This window comes from Pogona vitticeps, chromosome 7 (genome assembly GCF_051106095.1).
Source record: "Pogona vitticeps strain Pit_001003342236 chromosome 7, PviZW2.1, whole genome shotgun sequence".
In the NCBI taxonomy this organism is placed as follows: domain Eukaryota; kingdom Metazoa; phylum Chordata; class Lepidosauria; order Squamata; family Agamidae; genus Pogona; species Pogona vitticeps.
Window position 1 is genome coordinate 27,673,600 of NC_135789.1, and position 25,844 is coordinate 27,699,443.

The 25,844-nt window shown below is 42.9% G+C and overlaps 1 protein-coding gene across 1 annotated transcript in view; it reads right to left on the reverse strand.

Annotated features, from left to right (window-relative positions):
- Nucleotides 1-25,844, reverse strand: part of KSR1 (kinase suppressor of ras 1) — a 95,432-nt gene that overhangs the window by 43,716 nt on the left and 25,872 nt on the right. The window contains exon 2 of the mRNA XM_020786925.3: nt 7,525-7,665. Coding sequence (XP_020642584.3) covers nt 7,525-7,665 — 141 coding nt within the window. The remainder of the gene's footprint in view (nt 1-7,524; nt 7,666-25,844) is intronic.

Consider the following 25,844-nt stretch of genomic DNA (forward strand, 5'->3'; position numbering starts at 1 on the left):
ACTACAACTTCCAGAAATCCTGGCCAGCACATCTAGTGGTGAAGGGTTCTGGGAGATTTAGTTCAAGAACATCCCGGGAACCAAGGTTGGCAACCACTGTTTTAGGGGATGGGGCAGAGTATGCAAGATTTTTAACTCTTTATGCCCCATACTGCATTCTTGGCAGAACTCACCTTCTGCAGAGGCGTGTTTGAGTCTCCCTGTATTTTTCCATCTGCTGAGGGTGGTGAGACTCTTATTAATATGGGTTTTATGAGACTCTTAATAACAGGGATACTACAGGGGAAACAGGTATCTTTTTCAAGCATATAAGAGCTAAGAAGAGATCAGTTGCAAGTAGAGCTTTTCCATAGTGTTCCTTGCCCAATAGCTTCACCCAATGTCTCATCTACGAGTCAGAAGAGAGAAACACACACATTCTCTCACTCTACTCATTCAACCCAAAGAACCTGGAAATGTTACTTTTTTTGGGGGGACAATTCCCAGGATCCCTAGTCAGCAGAGCTACCACAAAATTAAGCTTCCCAAACCTTGTTTCAAATATGTACAGTATATAACATTTCTATAGACTGCACATACTGCCTCCCCACCTCACGTTTCATTCCACACTTAGATAGTGTTTTTTACATCAACATACTTTTCCCATAGCAAATTCCAAAGTACTCTTGATGATGGAAAAATTATCTCTTGGCATCAACCCAGACATTCCCAACGAAACTCTGTGCTACTGAGTTAGAATTGCACCTTCCACATGTCCAAACAGAATCCAGGAAAATATTTCCAAGCAAATGTACCACCCATCAGGGACTGATAATAAAAAGGTAAAGGTTCCCCTTGACAATTTTTGTCCAGTCGTGTCCGACTCTAGGGGGCGGCGCTCATCCCGCTCTTCAAGCCATAGAGCCAGCGTCTGTCCGAAGACAATCTTTCCGTGGTCACATGGCCAGTGTGATTTAGGCACGGAACGCTGTTTACCTTCCCACCGAGATGGTACCTATTTATCTACTCGCATTTGCATGCTTTCGAACTGCTAGGTTGGCGGGAGCTGGGACAGGCGACGGGAGCTCACTCCGTTGCGTGGATTCGATCTTACGACTGTCTTCTGACCCTGCAGCACAGGCTTCTGCGGTTTAGCCCACAGCGCCACCACGTCCCGGTAGGTACTGATAAACCAGGCATTTATTTCCATCAAGGCATTTGCAAGACTCTCAAAGGAAAACGGCCACACAAGATCACTGGGGTAACTGGTAGGCAGGGGGCACAGAACATCTTAGAGACCAAATACAATGCTAAAGTTGTGTGGAAATGAATGGACTGATGTCAGAAATGATGGTGGCTTTATTGCATCTCAGAGTGCGATTAACACTAATGAAATAAACTGAGTGATGGATCAGAGTTCTTTGAATTTGATTCAAAGTCATGCGGTATTCATGTGTTTTTTTGTGTTGGTGTGTGTATCATCTTCAGAAAACTTTTAATCCATTTTTAAGCGGTGTTGTATATCAGTAAAAGGGGCTACATAGGCTTTTAAAATACAGTAATTGTATTTGAGGCTTTGTCCTGCACCTGCCCACCTTTGCACCGGCTGCATCTCACAGGTCCTAGCTGGTGCAAAAATTATTTCTCGCAATCTGGAATAGCACTATAGTAGAATGATAGGGGGGAAATTAAAGCAGAGGTTTCCCTGCAACCTGACACAGGCACACACAGAGGGAGTGGAGAAAGAGGACTAGCAAGGGGGAAACGGGATGACTGAAAATGACCAGAGACTTTTTGACTAGATGGACTCTCCTAAACTTGGAAGGAAGGAGACACAGAGAAGGAGCTGAAACTGACTAGAAACATGACTAGTCTTGGGAAGGGGGGAGAGACCTACTCATGCACACAGAAGGGGTGGCAAAGAGTGAGTGGCAAACCCCACAGACTCAATTTACACTGGCAGAGGCATTCACGTATGCTGAACTGATTCAAATGAAGCCATCTGATGGAAGAGTAAAATACCTTGATTCTTATAAAAATAAAATGATTCTTCTGTGTCAAAATGATCTGTGCCTCCACATGTGTGTAGTCGCTTTTTAAAAAAAATCAATTTAAAATATACAAAACCCAATTCAAAAACGAGTGGTTTTCCCCCCTCTATTGTAACTGTGCTCTGACTCAATATGTATTCTCGCTATGACACTCTGCAGGAATTTAAGGGGGAAGGGAGTAATTTCCTGACCCTTTCTAACCCTTTCCAACATTCTAGCAAACACATTTATCCATTATGCATTGTACAGTCATACTTTCAACTTGGTCAGTAAGTGAAATTCTAGCACACAAATTTAAAAACAGGAAATATACACGAGTAATAGAACATGTCAGCTTAAAAACAAACTAAAATGAATCCAACATAGAGGGGGTGGGTGGGAGAAACAGCACGCTCCATACCTCTTCAAGACCTGGACTATAATTCCTAGAACATCCCAGTCAGCATGGCCCATAAAAGATTCCTAGAGCTGCCATCCCACTTTTGCAGCTCATGATCTCAGCATGTTCCCTATACATTGCTTAATGAAACTATCTACATACAAAAGGATGTCTTCACATGTCCAAGTTCTTTGTTGGGCACTAGCTTCATAGGATCTTCCCCCGAAAAGTTACAAATGAGGTGCACTTTTGAGTTCCCCAGGAGAAGATAGCATAAAAGCAGGGGTTCAAGCAAAGAGTCCCAAAACTGGGCCAATTGGGAGGTCCATGCACTCTGACAGCCAAGAAAATAAAATGGAGCTTTAGATTCTACAGGAGACAGAAGCAACGAAGATATCAATTTACAAGATATTCCACTTCGTTGAAGTCAAAGGCCTGGCCTGGCACTCTTCAGATGGAGCATGAAGCAGAAAAATGTGGGGTTGGTGGCATTCTTTCCATCAACAATATGAGGGTCAGAATTTTAGGTGTCGCGCTACATTTTAGAGTCACTCACAACCAGATTCATAGCCATACCGAGTGGTCAGAAGAGACAGAAGTTTTATATGCATGCAGTTTCATTTTTAAAAAAGCCATGTTTGTCTCATGAAAAACCAGCTAGCCCAAGACAGGTTCCAAATAATCAGCCAAAGAAGTATACTGGCCAGCGCCTAGGGAACTATGGGCATATCATGCTGATGCCACTGGACACCCTAACAATTTCTGTGTTACCTGCTGATTTCCACACTTTCATAATGACTGCAATAATAGAGATAAGGTACCAAAAGTCTCTGGACATCCTAAGACAGCTTCCCCCTTTGCATTCCTCAATTGTGGGGAATGAGACTGTTAGGAGACTGACATAGGGATGCATACCTCAAGGATGGTGGCGGCTGCTACTGCTTTTCTGCTTTTCTTCTTCCTTGTATTTTGGTTTTCTGCGAACTTGAGCAATCCTAGAAACCCCCCCTAACTACATATCAACGTTAGAGCTGAAACCGATGTGGAAGTTTTATGGAAAACCATCGGTCCTAGAACTATAGCACAAATCTCAGAGCAGGTACATCGTAAGCACTTGCTGAGACCCACACTCTGGTAGGGGAGGTATGTCCCAACGGTGAATCCCCTCCCAAAAACTTTAACCCTGCAGTAAGAAAGAGGAATATTTTCTAACTGCTTTCCATCAGGTTTCTCTGGTTTATTGTCTTTCTAACCTAGAGGAAAGGCCATCCACAAACAAACCCCTACCCTCTTTGATTAAATCTTTTTGGCACGTAAGAGAACTGTTGTTTTTTTTGTTTTTTTTTAATGTTGAACAGTCCTTAGCTACATCAGCACAGCAGCATGGGTTAATCCAGATCTGAACACATGCAAGAGCTTTAATGAATATTGCAGAAGGAAGCTGGGAACTACATTCAATTAACTAACACACACACACACATACACAGCTGAACATATTATAGTGCTGTCAAGTGTTGAAGCAACCATACCAGAATTATGGTTATCGACCAGCAATGCAGAAGTCTGGAGTTGTAGGTTTTTATGATAACAACTCACTCTACTTCTATTCCTGGTTTCTCTAGAAGTGTGATTGTGCTACATCCAACTGACCTTACCTATGACCTTCTGGCATGCCATAAGTAACTCTACCACTGGGACACACCAGGTTTCCCCTCACCCCCTTGTTCTTCCCCTAAATTATCATAAACAGAAAATAACAGAAGGGCTATGTATAATAGCAGAAAAGCAGATAAAGTGGTATCAAGCTGTGATAACCAATTTACTGTCTACACTGTATAATTTTAGAGCCTGTGATCTTTAGCACTCTCCATCTGAGCTGCAGTTGATGGGGACGAACCTTCTCAGTGGTGGTATCCTGGTTTTGGAATGCTTTCCCTGGGGAAGTTTGCTTGGCACCCTTACTGATGCCATCTTAGCACTAGGAGAGACTTGAATTTCCATACGCCTTTCATTTCATCTCCTCGGTCTCTGCTGCTGTTCTTACAGAGTTCTATTTAGATCTGAACGCCTGTTACTCTTGTGTTTTATACTGTATTTCTAATATATGCATGTGTAAGCCGCCCTGAACATTTGTTTTACTAACGGAAGAAAAACTCTCAGTATAAGGCAACAACATGGAGGCCATTACGTCAGAAGAAGTTGGAACCTATAACCAATCCAGGATGCAGAAGCAAGCATATTGACTGATAAGGTAAAGGTAAAGGTTCCCCTTGACATTTAGTCCAGTCATGTCCAACTCTAGGGCGCGGTGCTCATCCCTGTCTCCAAGCCATAGAACCAGCGTTTGTCCGTAGACAGTTTCTGTGGTCATGCAGCCAGCACGATTAGGCACGGAACACCGTTTACCTTCCCACCGTGGTGGTACTTATTTACGGTATCTACTCGCATTTAGATGCTTTCGAACCGCTAGGTTGGCAGGAGCTGGGACAAGCGATGGGCACTCACTCCCTAGCGTGGATTCGACCTTACGACTGCTGGTCTTCTGACCCTGCAGCACAGAGGCTTCTGCGGTTTAACCCCAAACAAAACCCCTAATCCACACTAGAGTGAATCCTTAGGTCAAATCAAAATGTAAAGGGGAAAATGTGCAGAAAAGCAGATAAAGAGAAATAAGGGGTAAAAAAAGCAAGCTCTTTCCGTTTGTCTTTCCTCTCCTTCCCTTTCCCTGTTTCTCATCCCACCCCACTGCCTTTTTTTTTTAACACTAGGCCCTTGTGACCCTGAAAGGCTGCACCCAGTGTTATGCTTTTGGGGAGTCATGCTTGTCCTAATAAATATTAGTGTCAGTCCAGTAATGACGCTGGGATTTTGGAACCCATACGCCATCATTTTTTTAAAAAAACAAAGAAACCACAAAACTTGTTTTACTACAAAACTTCCCCCCCCCAACCAGTTTTCTGGACTTTACAAAGCATTGCTTTCATGTTTTCAAGCCTGTTTCTAAAGGCTTCAGGGCTAGAAATTTGTTTCCTATCCTTTTTTTTTTAAGTACCCAGAAACAAAAACAAAGAAGGGCATCGCAAGATCTTAAATTCTACACTCAGGAACGATTTTTAATGCTCTTGAATGGCTCAATCACAACAAAATAGGGGTCATGACAGTCATGGAAAAAGCACTGACAAACAAGTTGATTTTTTTCCACTGGAAAGTGTAAAAGGGGAGGGTTAAGAAGGAGATGGAGATAACATCTTATGCATTTTGCTGATGCACTGGCTTTTTTACTGCCTGTTTGCCAGACAAGGATCAAAATGCTACAAAACTAAACAATTCTCTCCCCAGCAACAGCAGAAGCTTAGCTGAAGCACACAGTGCATGGCAGTTCATGTCAATCTTTTCTAGGCTTCTTACAATTTAAAAAAAAAAGAGGCACGCGACATGCATTAAATAAAAGAAACAAATGCACATAAGCAAGCAGTTACCCACTGCTCTCGAACCTTGATCACACTCTCCCGTGTTTTTAAACCTCAAATCTTCAGCGCGATTCCAAACGACAATAAAAAGGGTGCAGAAAGCAGGCCAAGTTTCCCCGGCTCTTAAACCAGGAACATGTACTGTATGATTTGGAGGGGCAGAAAAAGTTACTTTCGGATACCACCCCCCCCCAAAGGAATACTGTACGATTGTGTTCCAAAGCCGTGATGTCACCACTGGTCGTCACCCCCTCCAACAGGCCTGGTCAATTTTTGCAGCTTCCCCCCCACACCTGCTAATGACCGTAACAAAAAAGTGCATATCAATTCCCTGGGAGCAAGTTTGTCCCTGTGGATCAGAAGTTAAAAAAAAAAAAAAGGAGCAAAAGAAAAGTAAAAGAGACCTAGGGTCTAAGAGTTGTTATCGCATATCAAGAATGGGGGCCTGATACGCGGGACCTGCTATCAAGTTGGACCCAAATCACAACAGCAACTCGGTTTCGATTCAACTTGGGATTTGTTTGTCAATGATTTGGACTCGACTTGCAACTCACAACCCACATATCCCTCCCTTTTGCTGAGGGCAAAAAGCTTGTTTTTAATCGGGACTTAAGACTTCAGGCTTGGGATTCAAGACCTGGAACCAAAGGCTTTGACATCCCACATGGGACTCAGGAGTCAACATCTCTGTCTCATGCCAAGCTTGACCCTGGAACTCGCAAGCAAGCTTTCTGACCCTCTGCAAAATTTAAATGACTTTTTTTCCAACCACTCTATAGCTTCCAGAGGTGAGAAAGCCATCGTCCCTTATGGTCTTCGTACATATTTTAAGCCTGGCACATTACTGTACTGACTGTTACACATTAAGGGGCTAAAAATCCCTGCTCATGACACCTTCTCTGGTGGCTCTGGCAAAGTTCTCAGATTTTTAGCGCCCTATGTAACAAAATGAATTAAATCGTGACAGACGTGGTGGAGGAGATAAGGAAGTGACATCATCGTCCCTGCAGGGGTAAGATAAAGTGGCTGTAAATCAAAAGAATTCCTGCACACACAAACACACCCACCTTTTTTTTCTTCCTTTTCCAGCACACCCAAGGAGGTATGATAGGCCAAAACAACAGGGTGGTTCTGCCAAGTTTTATGCTAAGTAAGAAAACCAGCATGCAAATCTTTCAGTCCACTAGTGGAATTTAAGGAGCTCACTTATTTATTTTGCTTTGCTTTTGTTTTGTTTAAATGCATACGTGTGATAGAGGCGCTCAGGAGTGAGGTCTCATTCCTACAAAGACAAATATTTAGGGGAAGTGGTAGGAGAGAAGTTCTTTCAAAAGATGCAACAGCCCCCACCCCCACCCACCCACCCCATCAATAGATGTGGTTTCCCCTTCCCTTCTTCTGGAGGTGTCTTGAGACTGTGCAGCTTGCCCAAGGCCACCCAGGCTGGCTCTTTTCTCAGTAGGGATTCAAACTCCCACCCTCCAGCTGCTCAGCCAGGTATCTAAACCCCTGAGCCATCCCACCAGCTAGTAGGAGACATAGCAGAGATTTAAAAGTTTAGGCTCACTATGGAGAGAGTAGGTAGGGAGAATTTTTTACACTTAAGAGACCAAAAGTTGTCAAACATGCAGCCCAGTCACCTTACCTGGATGATGTCTTTTCTCACGTTGACGAGATACAGCCAGTCGCTAAGCCTTGGGTAGCTGTTCAACTCGACCGTCCTGTCATTTAGGGGGACACTCAACTTACACTGCAGCTGTATGCCAATGTAGCGGACAAGTTTCACCTGTCAAGGGGAGAATTAAAGCATTAAAATGGTGCCAGAAAGCAGTCATGAGTGGAAATGGCAAATCAAGAGAAAGCCACAGGCTATTTACTCACTGTATTTTAAATTCACATTTAAAAGGGGGTGAAAGAGATGACTTGGCTAACAGTACTGAGCATTATTGCTTCCAAAAATTCCTTCTTTGCACTAAAATTCCCAGAATCTGCTAAGGAGTAACTTTTCCAAGCAGCTCGGCTCAGCCAATGTCACTCGTCGACAGGAATGGAAAGATACGTCTTAATTTTATTAGCATTTCTTCAAGCCCCACCTGCAATAGTTAGTTCAACATACAGAGCAGTGGTTCCCAATCTTGGATCTTCTGATGTTCTTGCACTGCAATTCCCAGAAATCCTGGCCAACACAGCGAGTGGGGATGACTTCTGGGAGATTTAGTCCAAGAACATCTGGAGATTCAAGGTTGGGAAACACTGATCTAGAGCAGTGGTCCCCAACCACGGGCCTCCAGATGTTCTTGGACTTCATTTCCCAGAAATCCTAGCCAGCAGAGGTGGTGGTGAAGGCTTCTGGGAGTTGTAGTCCAATAACATCTGGAGGCCCAAGGTTGGGGACCACTGATCTAGAGGATGGTTTTGAGACTCATCAAGATACAGACGTTGATGAGATGCAGCCAATCACTAAGCCTAGCAGCCACACACAGTACCATCAAATAATGCTTCCAGCAACTGTACTTGAGCTTCTTCCTTACCATGCAGGTTTTAATTGTGCTCGCTCCCCGAAAAGGGCCAAACTTGGCCCAATGTACAAGATGGAGCAGAGCCCGGAAGACAGATCCACGTTACCGAACAAAGCTTTTCGATAATGGGACGGGTATTCATTTCCATGAACTGTAAAAGCTGACTCAAACAACTGCTTTCTGGGGCAAGTGAGGTTTTATCACTTCCCACACAGTTACTTTCTCAGGTCTTAGAACAGCTTGTGGGAATTTTAAATAGGACTTTTTTTTTTCGAAGGGGGAGCAAGGCAATTGAAAAATAAAAGTTAAATCAGTAGCGGGGAGAACAATTTTAAAAGAGACAGGAGAGTGAAAGCAGCAATACAAAATGCCCCTTTGTCAGCTAGGTGGCTTCATAGAAGGAAAGGCTGCTAAGTGTTAAGAAAACCACAAGCTACCAGCACCTTTTTTGAATCAAACCAAAGGTCCATTTACTCTAGAAATCCAGGGACAAGATGAACATGCATGAGATGCTTTGATGTGGATTCCTGCACTGAGCAGGGGTTGGACTTGATGACCTTACAAGCCTCTTCCAACTCAATTATTCTGTGATTCTTTGACCAGTCTCAGGTTTCAACTGTTGATTCTGGGATTTTTATAATGATATTCTTTTTGTTGCCTGCCCACATTTGGTACTCAAAGACAGACTGCCTCAAAACGTGGAGGCTCCATTTTGCCACTGTGCGTATGCATGTCCATTTGTTTGTTTGTTTACTGGATTTCAATCCTGCCTTTCTCCCTAAAATGTGATTAGCATGGCTTGCAATAACATTACATAAAATATGTTTCTGTCTTTGAGACAGATAGAAACAGATAAGAGCAGGTACTGATAAAACAAGCAAAGGGTTATAATGCTAAAACACAAGCAAATTATAGCATTCAAAGATTATTTAGAAATACATTGAAAACAAAATAAAAATAAAAATAATAAAAAGGGAAACAGCACAAAGAAATGAGGAGTAAAAGCCTCATTCAGCTGCTAAAAACCTGCCTGATCAGAATCTGACAGATGAACAATAAGAAGTGGGCAGACTTTATAATGGGAGGGAGATCCATAGCCATCTAAAAATGCCTCTCTTGGGTCCACACTAAATGCATTTTGATGAGGGCACAGAGAAAAGGGCTTTTCACAGCCCAAGCAGGCTTGTGTGGGAGATAACAGCCCTTTGGATACCCGAAAAGGAAGAATCACTCCAAACAAAGGCCGTAAGTCCACCATAAGTTTGGCAGCGTGTAACAACAAAAGGAAGAATACAATTTAAAAAAAGCAAAACCAACCATCCAAACAATTAAATACCAAATTACAAATACAGCTTAAAAATACACAAGTGTATAGGACCAAACCGGTAACAGCTGCTAGTCACCTGCCCAAAGCAGATCTGAACATGCATTTACCTGCCAGCAGAGGGACAACATGGAGCCTAGACTCCCATGGCAGAAAATTCAACAGCTTTAGGATCACCTACCAAGAAAGCCTTGGCTATTAATGGACCTCTCCTCCTGGTCCTTCACAAACATGTTTAATACTGGAGAAAGGAACGTGCAGGCCTTCAAGTGGTGCTAGACTACAACTCCCATCATTCCTGGTTACAGACTATGTTGATGGGGCTGGTAGGTGTCGGGAGTCCATCAACCTCTGGAAGATGGCAGTTCCTCACCCCTTGCTCAATCCTTCTTTTCTCACAGCATCACAGAACTGTAAAGCTGTATGGCGCCCTAAAGGTCATCTAGCCACCCACACAGGAATTCATAGCCAATACATTCCTGTTAAAATGCTTTTTTTTTTAATTCAAAAAGGGGCAGAGGAAAACATACCAGATAGCGGAGTGCTTGGACAAACTCTTAACACGGCAGTTACCCGCTTTAAAAGTCATCTAAGCTAGCAACTACCGCTGCATTATAAGGGAGCTAATTTGGTGCTTTAATTAAGCACGGTTGGAAGAAATCCTCAGCGTGGGAGGCTCCAGTTCGATCGCAATGCAATAGCGTCAGCTATTCTAGCACCAGAGAATAAGGAGAAACATTCTCGGCACGGTGCATCATTTTATAAACCTTAGTTCCTGCCCCTGCCTTAGTCCTTTTTCTCTTTAAACTCGCAATCTTCAAACTGCCATCTGGCAGAAGCCTTTCCATCAATGCACAGGTAGAGACGGGGAGGGGGGGGCAAGTAAAGCACATCACCGGCTCTGAGGAGGAGACAGTTTCCTCTTGCTTGGCAGGACTCATTCTGCTTGGCTGCAGCAGAGGGATGAAGGCAAGGGGAGTCCGTCTGCTCCACCAGTTCGGCTGAAAAAAAACCTGTTACTTGCAGCTTCTCTGTTCCTTAAACTCTTTCCCACTCCAGCTGACCACTGGAGTGAATCCTGGTCACTTAAGAATCAGGGCTTTGGTGCTTGCCTCTTTCCTGTTCTCTCTCCGTCGTGTTAAGTCTGTGCAAGCGTATCAGGCAAAACCCAAAGAAACAAAAAAAACATTTTAATAGACAAAAACCTCGTGGCACGTTAAAGACGGTTATATTTTAATGTGAGCTTTCGTGGACAAGTCCACTTCTTCAGACGTACTTCTGTCTGTCTGAAGACAAAAAGGTATTTTGCACAATAAGCTAAAGAGCAGAGACTCAAGAGCCAATGAAGAATCTTTCAAATTAAACAAATACCTTTCCGTCGGTAATTCTGGTTACCTATTTCTGCACACCGTATGCAATGTAAAGGCACGGGGAATACCTTTGAGAATTAAAAAATGGAAGGGGAAAAAATAATTTATTCTCCCACACATAAAACTGCACAAAAGCACAACACACGAGCTGGCCTGGCTTTTTTATTTTCTTTACCAATCCATTCACCAAATTAAAGTTGCACTTGCAAAATAAAAAATAAAATCCACAATGTATTTGATTTATGCTTGCTAATCAAAAACCTAATAGGGAGGGTCATTCCAATTAATACAGACATAAATCAAAAGAAGCAGCAAAACTTGGGAACTGCAAATACTGTACACACACACACACACACACACACACACACAGAGAGAGAGAGAGAGAGAGAGAGAGAGAGAGAGAGAGAGAGAGAGAAAGCAGCATTCCAACTAATTAGAAAGGAATATTTCTCAAAGAAAATTGCCAGTGTCGCTGTCATCAAATCACGTAATTATTCTCCAAAAGGAACAAATAATTCTAAATTTGGAGAAATCCAACCTACAGTATCACTCCAGCACAAACGGCTATACCTCCAAAGCAACTACTTAGGGAGTAACTTGTACTTAATTTCTTTTTGCAAAAAAAAAAGAGAGAGGCATAAGGTTTCTTTATAACTGCAATGGAATGAGGCTCAAGTTCCCTTTTATTGTGATGCAGCTGTCATGCGGGTGGGGGTGGTAAGTAGGGATGCAAGGCAGTAGTTGAACCTTCAAGTTCTACGCTTAGCCAAGTCCCTGTGAACAAGGCAGAGGCTCTCCGGCGCCAACTACCACAATACACAAACACTCACAAGTGATTCAATATACCAATTAACAAGGCTACCCACAAGCACCTCTTAACATCAGAAGTGGCCCTTGGAAATGTATTCCTTCCAACCTATGCTGCTGCGTTCCACACCTGATGCTGGCGAGCATCCAATGAGACTGGATTTTCCACTTTTCCGCTTTCGAGATCCAATGAACCTATTTTCAGTTGAAACCTGTTACTGTATCACTTTACCGCTTTTCTCAATCTGAGGTCAGAGACCTAGGGGGCAAAGCAGCCTGCATGGGACCAGAGGAGGGAGAAAACAGACATGGATGACTAGGTTTTTCTTTCAGGCTGCTGGTGCAGTGTGGGGCATGGATGCACACCTTGAATCAGAACTTTCAGATCATCCAAAACATGTACTGTATGGCATTATGTGTTACAGAGTTTTGAATTTCTGTCAAAATTCTCTTTTGCTACGCAGTAGAAGTACGGAGATTCAAAGGGGAGAATAGCTCCAGGTTCTCCAGAGTCCACTCTTTTCTTATTAACTGGTACTTAAAGTCTGAATGAATCACCCAGAGACATTTGTAGATTAAAGAATAAAAAAGTTTCTTTACTTCCAATTGTTTAAAATTAAAGCCTTGTGTATACTGCTTTCTTTACTGCACACATACTAGTAACAAACTAAACAGATCAATGTCAACAGACAACTTTCACCAACTGATAAAAGAGTGGGGTAGAAAACCCAGCAGAGGCGAGGCTCCCTCTGAATTTCAAAAGCTGGAAGAAATTATTGGTTAGTGCTGGACAGGCAGATAATCAGCCCTGCCAAGAAAAATCCTTCCTAGGCACCCAAACGACAGACAGCATGCAAGGTTGTAAATAAAACTCCAACATGATATGGCAACCATTTCCTTAGGTTCTGTATGAACAGCTGGTCAGTCTCTATGCAAAGAAACAAAGCCAAACAAGGACTAGACATCAAAATATTTAGAAATCAACAAAAGAACAATTCACAGGACATCCTGAAAATCACCAAAGGCACAACAGTGCTAGAGAGATATCAGGAAACTATTAGAGTACTGTAACTGTGTTGGTTGGGGATTTCCGAGAACTGTAATATTAAAAAAAATTCCTTTTCTGGCCATGCTGGATTAATATTTTAATATTATTTAGAAAGTTACTTTTTACTGAAGCACTGGCCTCTGGGCCCATCAAAGTTGCCCCTTCTGCCCCCAGACTAGGGGATGACCCACTACATGCCTTCCCAGACGGAGGAAAACACAGAGAAGCAAAGGAATAAATCACTTTTCTTCAGCTTCAGCAGTGAGTGGCTGCTGCACTGAGGAGGGAAAACAGAGGGAAAGAGAGTTGGGAAACGTATCCTGAGATGAGGCATAACAAGTTCCCAAATCAAAGCAACATTCATTTCTTCTTTCAGCAATTAAACTTCTGATTGTTCCCTGTCATTACACAAAGCTAGCCCTGCTCCACCGGACGGACGGCATCTGTTGGACTTTGACACCCAGCTGGCCGAAGAATGTTATGCAAGGAAAGTTATACGGGTTACCAAACAGAATCAGCCTCCCTACGCTTGAAGGTGATAAGAAGGAGTGTGTGGTCTGTCCACACGGTAGCATTATGGGAAATCCCTTCCTCCAGGGATGCCTTTGGCTAATAATGGGTGGTAATCACATCTCTTGTGGGCCTCCCTTCCTGGCAGCTATTCAAACCACTCCTTGATTTTTTCCCCCCTCCCACCTTAAGCTCTGACTGACAATCAGCCAGCGCTGCAAAAATGATCGAGCACTGGAACCTTTAAAAAGCACCTTCAAAAACAATAAGTGGCAGGTATCACTCAGCTCCCCATCATCTGATATTAGGACAGATTGCATTTTGCACCTTCACCAACCCCACGAACCTATGCGGCCCGGGAAAGGAGCTTTATTGGTTAATAACTCATAGAATTTCGTAGCCAGCATGGCTGCTGGGTTTCTAGGAACGGCAGGCATAAAGAAAGTAGGATGAGAGGATAATGAAGCTGGAAGGGGCCTATAAGGCCACTGCGTCCAACCCCTTGCTCAAGGCAGGAAGACAAATCAAAGGGTATCTCGTCAGGTGGTTTTCTAAGTAACTTTCCTTAATATTATACTGAATTTAGGAAAGAACACAATGTGAGACTTCCAGCTTTGTAGACCACAAGTGGCCTCATTCTGCAGAACAATTATACATCACTTTGTGACCAGTTTTTTAAAGAAATGAAACAGCCATGGGTTTCCCCGAAGCATGCTGGAATTGTAGTCCAATTAAGTACTGAGAATTCAGTTCCGGACCCCCTTGCCTCCTCCCACAGGAACAACATTTATTCATTTCCCCTCCTCCCCATTTCTATAAATATCCTCTATACAGGGATGTTCATTTCACACAACCCCAACCCACCTTCCTCTCCCCTCAGCTCCGACTTAGTCTGTCATTTCCTGCCTTTGCTTCAAAGCAAGCCGGTACGGTTTGCCTACTTGCGACGGCTTGTGTCGGCACCACAGGGGAATCGAACTCCCAGACTCTGTCTCTACAGTCAGATAGAAGACCACTGAGCCATCCAACAGTCTGTAACTGCTCCAACTATTATGAAGGAATGCATAGGAAGTAAATAATAAATCCTGCCTGTTTCTTTAGGTCAAAGAGAAGATACTTCTAGACTGGCTTTTAATGCTACTAAGAATTTTTTAAGTAATGTGTTCTCATAGGTTGTTGCAGCATAAAAACAATTAATTTGTTGCTACTTGGTGCAATGCTGAAAAAGTAACCCATGGGCACTGCTTAACAAGCTTTCAATACTTGTATGCATTTGAAGATGTATAAGAGAAACACCTAAACACTTGAAAAGTTCCACTGATGGCTCTAGAAATCTTCTGATACTTAACTAGAAGAGGTAACTAGGAAACATTACACGAAGGAAGGACAGATGGAAGACCTGCGTGGGGTGTGCTGATGGGAAGCAGAAAAATGGAAGTAAAGAGGGACATAATGAGGGCAAAACAGAGTGATACCCTTTGAGAGTCTCTCTATGACACAGATACGGAGTTTGACACCACTCTTTAAGTTCCATGGCGCCAACCTGAGATTTTTGGTTTGATGAAGCAATTGGAATTCTCTGCCACAGTTCAAGGAACTGCCCTGGAGTAAACCGGCTCTCCAAACAAAAAATCAGAAGATTTCTTACGATAGAGCTGTAACTGTTTGGTGTCAAACCGTGCAACGCAGATACCCTTGATGTGTATAGCTTTGTTTTGCCCTCATTATGTTACTCATTATTTCCACGTTCTGCGTCTTATTAAAACACACAAACACACACTGAGCAGCTCTTCCATCTTTTCCCTCTTTGATGGGGTTTGTGTGGTATGAAAGAAGGTGGAAAGAACACGGATGGATTATGAGAAGGAGATGCCCCCATTTGAGCCTCATGTGAAAGGAAAGGGTGGCAAATCCACACCCAAATCCTCATCAGGAAGCACCCTAGTTTGGGGTGGGGAAGTCCGGGCCCTTTCTCAACACACCAAGGGGCTGGGGTCGATGATCCATAGGGTCCCTTTCAGTTCTACCAATTCTATGACTGCAATTTCCAGGTCTCAGAGCAACCCCACCCCCCGAACTCTCCACAGAACAGAATGGAATCACAGAACAGGGTAAGAAGAATTGGCTGATATTTGTGGAAGGGGTAGTTTTAAAGCCGGAGCACAGCTCCATCCACTGCCTGCTGGCGCCGGGTCTCGCTGGCGCAGCATGTGTGAGTCTATGTAGATCTCACTCCGAGATCCCCCCATGGTCCGCCCCTATGGAGGATCTTCGCTGGACAGTGAGTTTTCAGCCCACTGGAATGCATTGAGGGGTTTTCAATGCGTTTCAATTGGCTTTTTTATTTCACTTTACGACGTTTTCGCTCTACAGCGATTTCACTGGAACGAATTAACGTTGTTAAGCGAGGCACCACTTATATCTTGAATCTGGATTACCCTACCCATCCAAAGATGACGTACCAAGCAACAAGAATTCTGTATCATCATAAATTATACAAATTACACAGACTGATGTATTTTCCTTACTACAAAATAGCAGGTACATTAAAATGTTGGAGAATTTATTCTAAGACAAAGAGTTTATCCAGGTTAGCCTCCAGACACTGGAGAGCTTTTTAATGCATCCCTCTCGTTTTGTGATTTTAGAAGGCACTGCGTCTACTCTTTGAAATTTATCTTTGCAACAAAGACTAGAAATCTAGCCTTCTTTTTTTATTTACTCCAAGTCTGCAATTCTATGTACTTGAATGTCTTCCTCTTAATATCCAGTAAGCTCAGCACCTCTGAAAGTATTTACAAAGATTAAGATACCATACGTGCATAATTTGTCAAACTAGTCAACAAGGTACTAACAAGGAGTCACTCCACACGAATCACTAGCTGCCAGTCAATAGTGGTTAGAGACATGCCCAGTATGCTTAAACCATAAGTAAAGCAGAAATTCTTGGGAAGCCGGATTCTGTGCCCAAGTTTCTAATGAAGTGCTTTTCTTCATATTTGTACATAATTATAACCCACTGTCCTAGTTACGTGATTTGAGCCACAGTTACCAAAGATAGGACTGATCAATCATACCAAGAATCTCAGGTTTTAGCTCATCTTTGAAAACCACGCATCTAGTCCTCATGGGCTGAAAAGGGAAAGAGGGAATTTTAGGGACTACTCAGTAAGATATGCAAGGGCCGGGACAGAGCATTGAAAAAGCCTAGCTCTATATACAGACAAGTAGAAACAGGCAAAGGAAATCTGTAGGGAGAACCAAGCTCTCCCTGTGTGTTTTAGTTGCAAAACTGTGGCTCTGCAGTGTCGGTTCTTTGTTTTATGTTTTGAAAGTTTAGATTTCATTTATTTTGCATATTGTGAAAGGTAATTGTGCCAGGAAGTGCACAGTCATGTACAAGCAAATAAAAGATAAAAAAATAAAGCACACCACATTATCTTTTAATGATGCAAGCTGCCTCTTTGTGCTCCCTGACCTTAGCTTTTAATGTTGTCTTTTAATGATTGTAAACCACTGTTGTGTACTCATTGTTTTCTGCTTTAAATATTGTCTTTCAAAGATGTAAGTCACTTTGGGTCCTTTCAAAGGTGAAAGGCAGGATAAAAATATTTTAAATAAATAAATACTAAAGAGGATGCAAAAATTAAAGAGACAATGAGCACAGAAAAAAAATGAAGCTGACGACTGGAAAGAAATGGACAATGGCTGAAATCCTGTTGCATCTATTTTCCTGGGCATGGGAATGATACAACTTGTTAAGAACAATTCCTGTAAAACTAAACGACAATGTAATTCCAATAATACAGAACAAAACTGACCCATCGAGGAAAACCCTGGTCTGAGACAACTTGTCAGGTGCTTCCAGGAGTTGTTAGCATATAGAGAAATAATAAAATTAAATATTCTTTCTGGCATGTGTACATAAATGAGTCCTGACTCTTTTTTTAAGCAACATTTTAAAAAGTACTTAGGATTATAATGGAGTCGTACTGGCATGGGTCCTGTCATAGCAGTCACAGACGCATATGAGATGCCGTGATGTTACAGAACTCTTAAAATGCTAAGGAAAAGGCTCTGTCCTGATGCTTGACACAATTTTTGTCCAGTCGTGTTCAACTCTAGGGGGTGGTGCTTATCCCCGTTTCCAAGCCATAGAGCCAGCGTTTTGTCCTAAGACAATCTTCCGCGGTCACGTGGCCAGTGCGACTTAGACACAGAACTCTGTTACCTTCCCACCGAGGTGGTCCCTATTGATCTACTCGCATTTGCTTGCTTTCGAACCGCTAGGTTGGCGGGAGCTGGGACAATCGACGGGCACTCACTCCGTCGCATGGATTCGATCTTACGACTGCTTGGTCTTCTGACCCTGCAGCACAGAGGCTTCTGCAGTTTAGCCTGCAGCGCCACCACGTCTCTCTCTGTCCTGATGCCACCAGGCTCCATCTCCACCTGTTTTTGTCTCATGAGAGCTAGCAACCCAACATATACCTAAATTACAAATATCTCTTGGAAAGGAGATTATTAACTGACCATCACAAAAAAGATTTTTTAAAAGGATTTTAGAGACTGCAGCACCTTATGTAAGGCATAAGATTTTGTGGACAGCAGCCCACATCATCAGAGGCACAATGAAACAGGTTAAAGCCCACAAAAACTTGTTTGACATCGAGGTTGCCACAAGACTCTACTGGCGTTGTTATACAAGGCAGTAGTGTGATCATCCTCCAGGGACAGCAAAAAGTGCTGTTCCCCTACTCAGAGAAGGTATATCCATCAAGTGCTTCTTCATGCAACCCAAGGACAGAAGCTGAGTTTTGACAGCCGTTTTCCAGAGTTAGGCCTTGGGCTGTGGCTTGGGCAAAAAAGCAGCTCCAGACTCCTCTCTCTCTCTCTCTCTCTCTCTCTCTCTCTCTCTGTGTGTGTGTGTGTGTGTGTGTGTGTGTGTGTGTGTGAGAGAGAGAGAGAGAGAGAGAGAGAGAGAGAGAGAGAAAGTAACTGTGCGTTTGTGACTGTGGCTGCATGCACATGCAGGAGAATCCTGCCAAGCTCGGTATTATTTGTTGTTCTATTTATATCGTAACTAGCTAAACCTCTCGGGACAAGCTTGCCTTTTTCCCCCTTTTTTTAAAAAAAAACCCTGACGTCAAACGGGGCCAGTTGGGAGCTTTGGAAAAACAACAGAGACACAAAAGACAGGAGCAGGGAGAACCCCTGGGGTACAGCACAGCTTTGCAGTCAAGTTTGCAGGGCCAAAAAAAAAAAGCGTTCCTGCAAAGCCAAGATTTCCCAGCACTCAAAGCCAAAAACAACTGACGTAGTTATTTGTCTGCCAGATTTTTTCTTTTTTTTTTAAGGTGGGAGGAGATCTTAAAAGGACTGTGACCAATTCAAACCCCAAGTTCTTCCCCACCCCAAATTCCATCATACAGATTCAAGCAGACCTCCACAGAAAAAGAACAAACAGAAAGAACAGTATGGGAAAATGAAAATGAACATCAAAGCGCAAGCGTCCCATTGTTGCTCCCTGGGTCCCAAGAGATGCAAGCACAACTTTTTTCACCCCACAGACTGGGAGTGTTTGACCTCAAATAAGCTCTGTTCAAAATCTGGATCAGAAACGTCCTCTCTCTTCTAAATGGACACAAAATAAGACACCACACAGAGGCTACTGTGCTGTGAAAGGATACAGAAATGTAGCTCCAAGATCTGCAGCTTTAATTTTAAAAACATGCATACCTTTAAGCTTCTAGTCCTGCCCTACATTAAAAAGATCAGCCTTACACTGTCTACAGGAATACCCGCTTCGACTCATTTCAGGAGGCAGCGGTTTCTCGCTTTCATCACAGGTTACAAAATGATCGCTGTTTACCAGGAGGAGTAACACAAGGTGATTTCCACATTCGGGGCTGCACAACTTTGCAATGTGGGATAGGAGGTGCGAAGCTTCCCCTTCTGCCCGAATATTAAATGGAAGGGCGGCTTTTATGCTTCTCCCTCGAATCCCATGGGTCTAAACAGCACGGTTTGGGTTATACAGGGATTCCCCCCCCCAGCCAATAAATAAATACATAAATAAAGTGCCTGTGGACATACAGAGTTCAACAGAGAAGGCGTTCAAAGTGGTCTACTTGCACCCAAGCACAATGTCTCTAATTCAAATTCCCAGTTGGGCATCACTGATGGAGTAGAACTGGCAAAACCATTCCTGAAATCTTAGAACCGCAGAGCTGGAAGGGACCCTCTGAATCATCCAGTCCAGCCCCTGCCCAGGAAGGGGCAGTGAGGAATCGAACTCCCAACCTCTGGCTCCACAACCAGATGCCTAAACTACTGCGCTGTCCAGCAGGACTTATCTTGAAAGCCCTACTAGAGTCACTATAAATCGGTTCCAACTTGACAGAACATACACACAAGGGTTATACAAGGATTTTGACCTCCACAGGGGGTCCGGCACCCCTAACCCCAGTGTTGTTGAAGGGAGAAGTGTATTTTACTTCCATATTGGGATGCTGCTATCTATCGCACAGGGTTCAAGTCAGCTAGATTGTGTCCCTTTGCTTCCATATCCCAGTATCACTGATGTACTCAGTTTCCAGTCATATGATCGTTTCTATCCCTGGGGGGGGGGGCGGGTTAGGAAAGAGCTGAAATGACATCTTATGGTTCAAGTCCCAAGTCCAAGCCTTTGGCGCCAAGTCCCAAGTCTGAGTCCTTATTAAAAACAATTTTCTCCCCAGAAAAAAAGAGGGGTAGATGTTAGGAAAGAGTGAAGGCAAGAGGAAAGGGGGATGACAGAGGATGAGATGGTTGGACAATGTCATCGAAGCTACCAGAATGAATTTGACCCAACTCCGGGAGGCAGTGGAAGACAGGAGGGCCTGGCGTGCTCTAGTCCATGGGGTCACAAAGACACGACTAAACGACGACAAGAGGGGTTCTGAATCACAAGCTGAGTCATTAGATTGTTGTGGCATGCTGCATTTTAATGAGTGAGGATTTGATCCTTTTTAGTGTATTTATACACTCACTGTTGTTAGCTTTAACACTGTCTTTTAATGACGTCAGCTGTCTTGGGTCGTTTTTAAGGAGAACAGCAAGGTAAAGATATTTCAAATACAAACAAACAAACAAATAACTATTCTTTTCAAGGTCTAAGAGCATATAGTAAAGACTGTTTTGACTATCAAAAAATGAATGCAAAAAAGAAAGAAGAAATAAGCAGTACAACAAGTTTAAAAAAAAAACAACGCTGGAGAAAGCATTTAAAATTTTTAACCAATTCTGAAGGACAAAGGCCATTGTACTGTTTGAAATGCCTGCTGAAAACTCAAGTGGAATGGAGACAACCTGATTTTCCTTGGGAAGGACAAGCTCCACCATGGAGGTCCTGGCCCTAAGGCTTGATTTCGGAGCCTTCCTGTGGCCATTTCATTACAGGGAGGAGGGCGGCCTTCCCATCTCCCTCCTTTTCTCCAAGTTCTCAGTAACCGAGAATGCTGGAAATCAACGACCTTCATTCTCCCATGGCGGACAAAGAGTTGGGGAAAGGGAGGGCCATGATGGAGATGAAAGGAACCACCCCCCGCAAAGTCCCCTATAAGTGATAACATTACGCTTCAAGGATTTCACCCACAATGGCCCAAACAGAGAGATTATTGTGTTTGGAAAAGCAGGCATTTGGTCGCCTGTGGTTTAACGTATCCAAACGAATCAAGGGCTGGGGCTTTGGGAAAGACAGGCCGGCTGATGAGTGGTGGAATAAATTCCCACCATCAAAGCTCTGAATTCATAACATTGCTTGAGCGAGGGGCAAAGACATTGTTATGATCCGCTGGCCACATGGCTGCAAATCAGGCTATGGAGCACAAAAACAAAAGCTAATCAGCAGGTCACTAGTCCACAGGGATAAAGACCAGGCTGCCAAGAAGTTCAGAGCTGCAATTGTTTGAGGACTATCTCCCCAATCCCCAAATTAAGCTGCTGAAAACAAGGAAGACTTCAGAGGGTGGAATGAAACCTTTCTGCATGAAAGTAATGAGCTCAGTTCTGGTACTGAAAATAAACTCCTGTTTCTTTAATCCTAAAGGTATTCCCAAAGAGAAAAGTCCTAATGGTTAAGAAGAGCATTGTGTTGCAATCTTGTCTTTCTTTCCTTAATGGTTTTCTTTCCTTTGTCCAAAATAAGGACAAAGCAATGCGAAAACACAAGGGGATGAGAAGCTGAAGGCTTGTTCAGTCAGCAGACAAAAATGGGTCCCAATAAAATCAAAATAACAAGATTGTTTGAACAAGAAAACCCTATCTAATAGTAACCCAATTGTTTGTTTATTATGCTTTCTGATCAACAGTTCTGCATACAGCTCTAGTAGATCATGAAATCTGAGCAGATCGCCAAAAGGCTGAAGTTTAACCACCCCTGGACAAGAGGATTATTTGTGTCAGTTTAGGTATTGGGTTCAAATCCCCACTCAGAGACGAGGCTCAATATGAAGCGAGGAACTTGGGCCTGTCAAATGTAACTTTAAGGACATGCAGGGGCTTGGGTGATTTGATCTAGCTTTTGTCTCACGCAGTGCTTGGAAAAGTTACTTTTCTATATAACGGCTCCCTGAATTTCATGTTGGCCTAGGAATCCTGAGCAATTATCATCAAACATTTGTTTAAACTATTTTTAACCCACCTTTCTTCTTTAAAAGGACCCAACGCGGTTTACAACAACTAACGATAGGAAGAGCTGAAGGGTAAAAACTGGTGGGCTCTGAAACAGTGCCCTTGAAACACTGGTGTTATTTAAAACGGTGAATAGCTATAACAAGAAAAAGGAGTTTCACCAAGACTCCTATAGCCAAGGGGGGAAGCCAATGCTTTCCTCTCCTTACCCAAGCCCACAAGGGAAAAATCACACAACAGTTAATGTGAGTGGGCCAATATTCTTGTAACACAGGCAGCTCATAGCTTCTCTCCCAAGATTCTGTAGCCATGGCAGTGAAACTAGTATCCTACTGTAATAACAGTGCAGTACAGATGTACTGTACTCTGAAATCTCCACCCCACATCAAGAGCAGCCCTCTGAATACTGCTGGACTGCAACATCCAGAATTTCTCACCACTGAAGTGGTATCCAATTCCTGTCCGTTTGTGAAGGGCAAAAGACATGCAAAGACCCCTGTCCCTGAAAGGGCCTTTTAGAGGTCCTGGACTGGCAGGAATGAGAGAGGCAGAAGTGGGTGGGGAAAGGTAATTGCACCTAGTTTCGAAAAACCAGCTGTTCCACCATCTGCTCCCGGGCACTCAGCTGAAGCCTTGCTCTCTGCCTGCAACCTCTGTTCTGTTCCAACAGCATCGTGCCTAATTATCACTTCCAGATTAAAAATAAAACCCTGTGATTACAATCTGCTGAGCGCACCAGCACAGAAAAGGGCTTGGACTGGGGGTGGCACAGATAACGAAAGGAAGAGACCGTGAAGGAGGCAGGGTGCATTTGGCTGGACGGCTTTGAGAAAGAGTCGGAGAAGGAAAAGCCAACCAGGACAAAAATGAAGACATTGTTCCCGGAACATGGATTACTTGTTAACGAGACTGCTGGAAAGGCTCAGTGGTTTGGAGCCAGCGGTTGGGAGTTCAGTTCCCTATAGTGCCCCCTTGACAGGGGCCGGACTCAATGATCCATAGTCTTCCCCCTCCAGCTCTGCAGTTCTAAGATTAGTCTACTATACTAAAAGAGCAAAGGATCTGAGGAAGAGGAGAAGACACAGAGAAAAACATAAGCCTTCTCTTCATATATTTTAGGCCAAGAGACGAGGACCACATGAGAGCGAGAAAAGTCACCATCGGGTAGAGTCTGGCTCTAAGAATCTCAAACAGGTACAGCAGCGAGTCATACTGGATGACCAATCCTAAGAGTTTCTGAGCCCGTTTTGTCAAATATGCGACATGCTAATTTTTGCAATGCAAATAAAAGAAATTTCTTGCTAAAGGAATTTCTTCTGCTGGGCTGATCTTTTTCTCAAACAAACAAACAAACAAACAAACAAAACGGTAACGAAGACGAGGGTAAAACCACTCACAGACCACCGGGAGCTGTCAGTTAACACATGGTGATTAAACTGGCTGCAAAAATTTGCCCAGCTTCTGTTGGGTGGAGAGAAAGCAACAAGGAAGGAAGGAAACAAAGCAGGGAAGGAAAGGATTCGGCCACATCTGAATGATTTACTTGAAAGGAAAGCGAAGGCAATAACCAGGAGACCAGCATCAGATTGACACTCTTACAGACTGACACACATATACAACTCCCCTGGAACACAAGGGCTGAACAGCTATCCACACACATACCCCACCTTGTCTGGGAGTGCTCATAAACAATTAATAAATGTGCTGCTAATTGCAAATCAGAAATGGGCTTGCCTCTTTATGCCAATGACCAATTGTTTTGCGGGCATTAAATGCCCCAAAGCAACAGAGAAGACTGACTTCCTTTGCTTCACCGTCATATGCTCCAAGACAGCTTCCAGAAAACTATTTTATTCTGCAATTGTGCTGCCTCATTAATCGAATTTTAGAAGGAGGGGGCGCAGAGGCTCTTGACCTCCACTTGTAAACTTCCCATGTTTTCTGTGTAATTACTTTCCTCTTAAAAAAATATCTTCCCCATTTAAAAAAAATCCATTAAAGATGAGAAATGGAATAACTGCACAATGGCTTTAGATTAGGAGCACCTGAAGCTCTCCATCTGGAATACAGTATTCCAGAAATAGTTTATTTGAAAGTTGGAGAGGGGAAAACCCTTACTCCTCTTCCCTCACCATCACTTTTTCCTTTTGTGTTATTTATTTCAGATTGCGAGCCTCAGGGTAGGAGCCGCCTAATTTCTTCATTTGTAAGTCACGTGTTCTGAGTTTTGTAGAAGAGCAGGATAACAACATCTGACACATTTAATTTAATTATTTAAAGTCTGAGGCCAAGACTCAATGGTGTTCTTCAGTATTCAACAACAGCAGAGTTCAGACTTGTTCGTATATGCAGGTAAAGGTAAAGGTTCCCTTGACAATTTTTGTCCAGTTGTGTTCGACTCTAGGGAGCGGTACTCATCCCCGTTTCCAAGCCATAGAGCCAGCGTTTTGTCTGAAGACAATCTCCCGTGGTCACATGGCCAGTGTGACTTAAACACGGAACGCTGTTACCTTCCCACCGAGGTGGTCCCTATTTATCTACTTGCATTTACATGCTTTCAAACCACTAGGTTGGCGGGAGCTGGGACAAGTGACGGGAGCTCACTCCATCGCGTGGATTCGATCTTATGACTGCTGGTCTTCTGACCCTGCAGCACAGGCTTCTGCAGTTTAGCCCACAGCACCACCACGTCCCTCTCGTATATGCAAGTCCACTGCATATATTCTATCAAAAGTGCACTTTACAATAATTTACACACAAGAGTGTAGAATGGAGGACCAAAGAACACCTATTATGGGCTACACATTCAGACAGATTGGAAGCCAAAGAACACAATGAACTAGGAAGGACAGCATGGGATTTTGCTGTCAGGGTGAAGATGGAGCATGAATATACTAAAGGCCTGCCTGATCTCATCCTGAATCAGTCAACTTCACTGCATGACAAACTTTTAATTCCCTATTACAGACACTCTGTGACTGGAGCAGAAAGAGCTGGTAAAATTCACAACCAGTGGACTTCCTGATGTACTTACTGCCTTTCTCAGCTGATGTAGCTTAATACTGCATTACTATCACACTCCTGTCTCATGTTTATCTTGTCATCTACTAAGAGGTTAGATGTTTTTCACTGGTATTACCAACCCAGGCATCAGCCATCTTATTTATTTATTTATTTATTTATTTATTTATTTATTTATTTATTTATTTATTTATTTATTTATTTATTTATTTATTTATTTATTTATTTATTTATTTATTTATTTATTTATTTATTCATTCATTCATTCATTCATTCATTCATTCATTTATTTATTTATTTATTTATTTATTCATTCATTCATTCATTCATTCATTCATTCATTCATTCATTCATTCATTCATTCATTCATTTATTTAAAATATTTTTTGCCCTGCCTTTCTCCTTAAAAGGATCCAATGAGACTTCCATCATTAAAAGGACAATATTTAAAAACTAGAAACAGTAAGAATACAAATATGAAAAAGAATCAAACGAGTATTATATTTAAACTGGCAAATCAAATCAACACGAAAAACACATTTAAAAGCAACAGAGCACACCTTATATTTGCACATCTGATTTTTCCTGCCTAAAAGGAGAATTTTATATTTTTTTCCCTGCTGTTTCTTTTGCCCTAGAACTTGATCATGTATTGGTCTTTTGGATTTCTAATTCTGAAACTTTTCTCTTCCT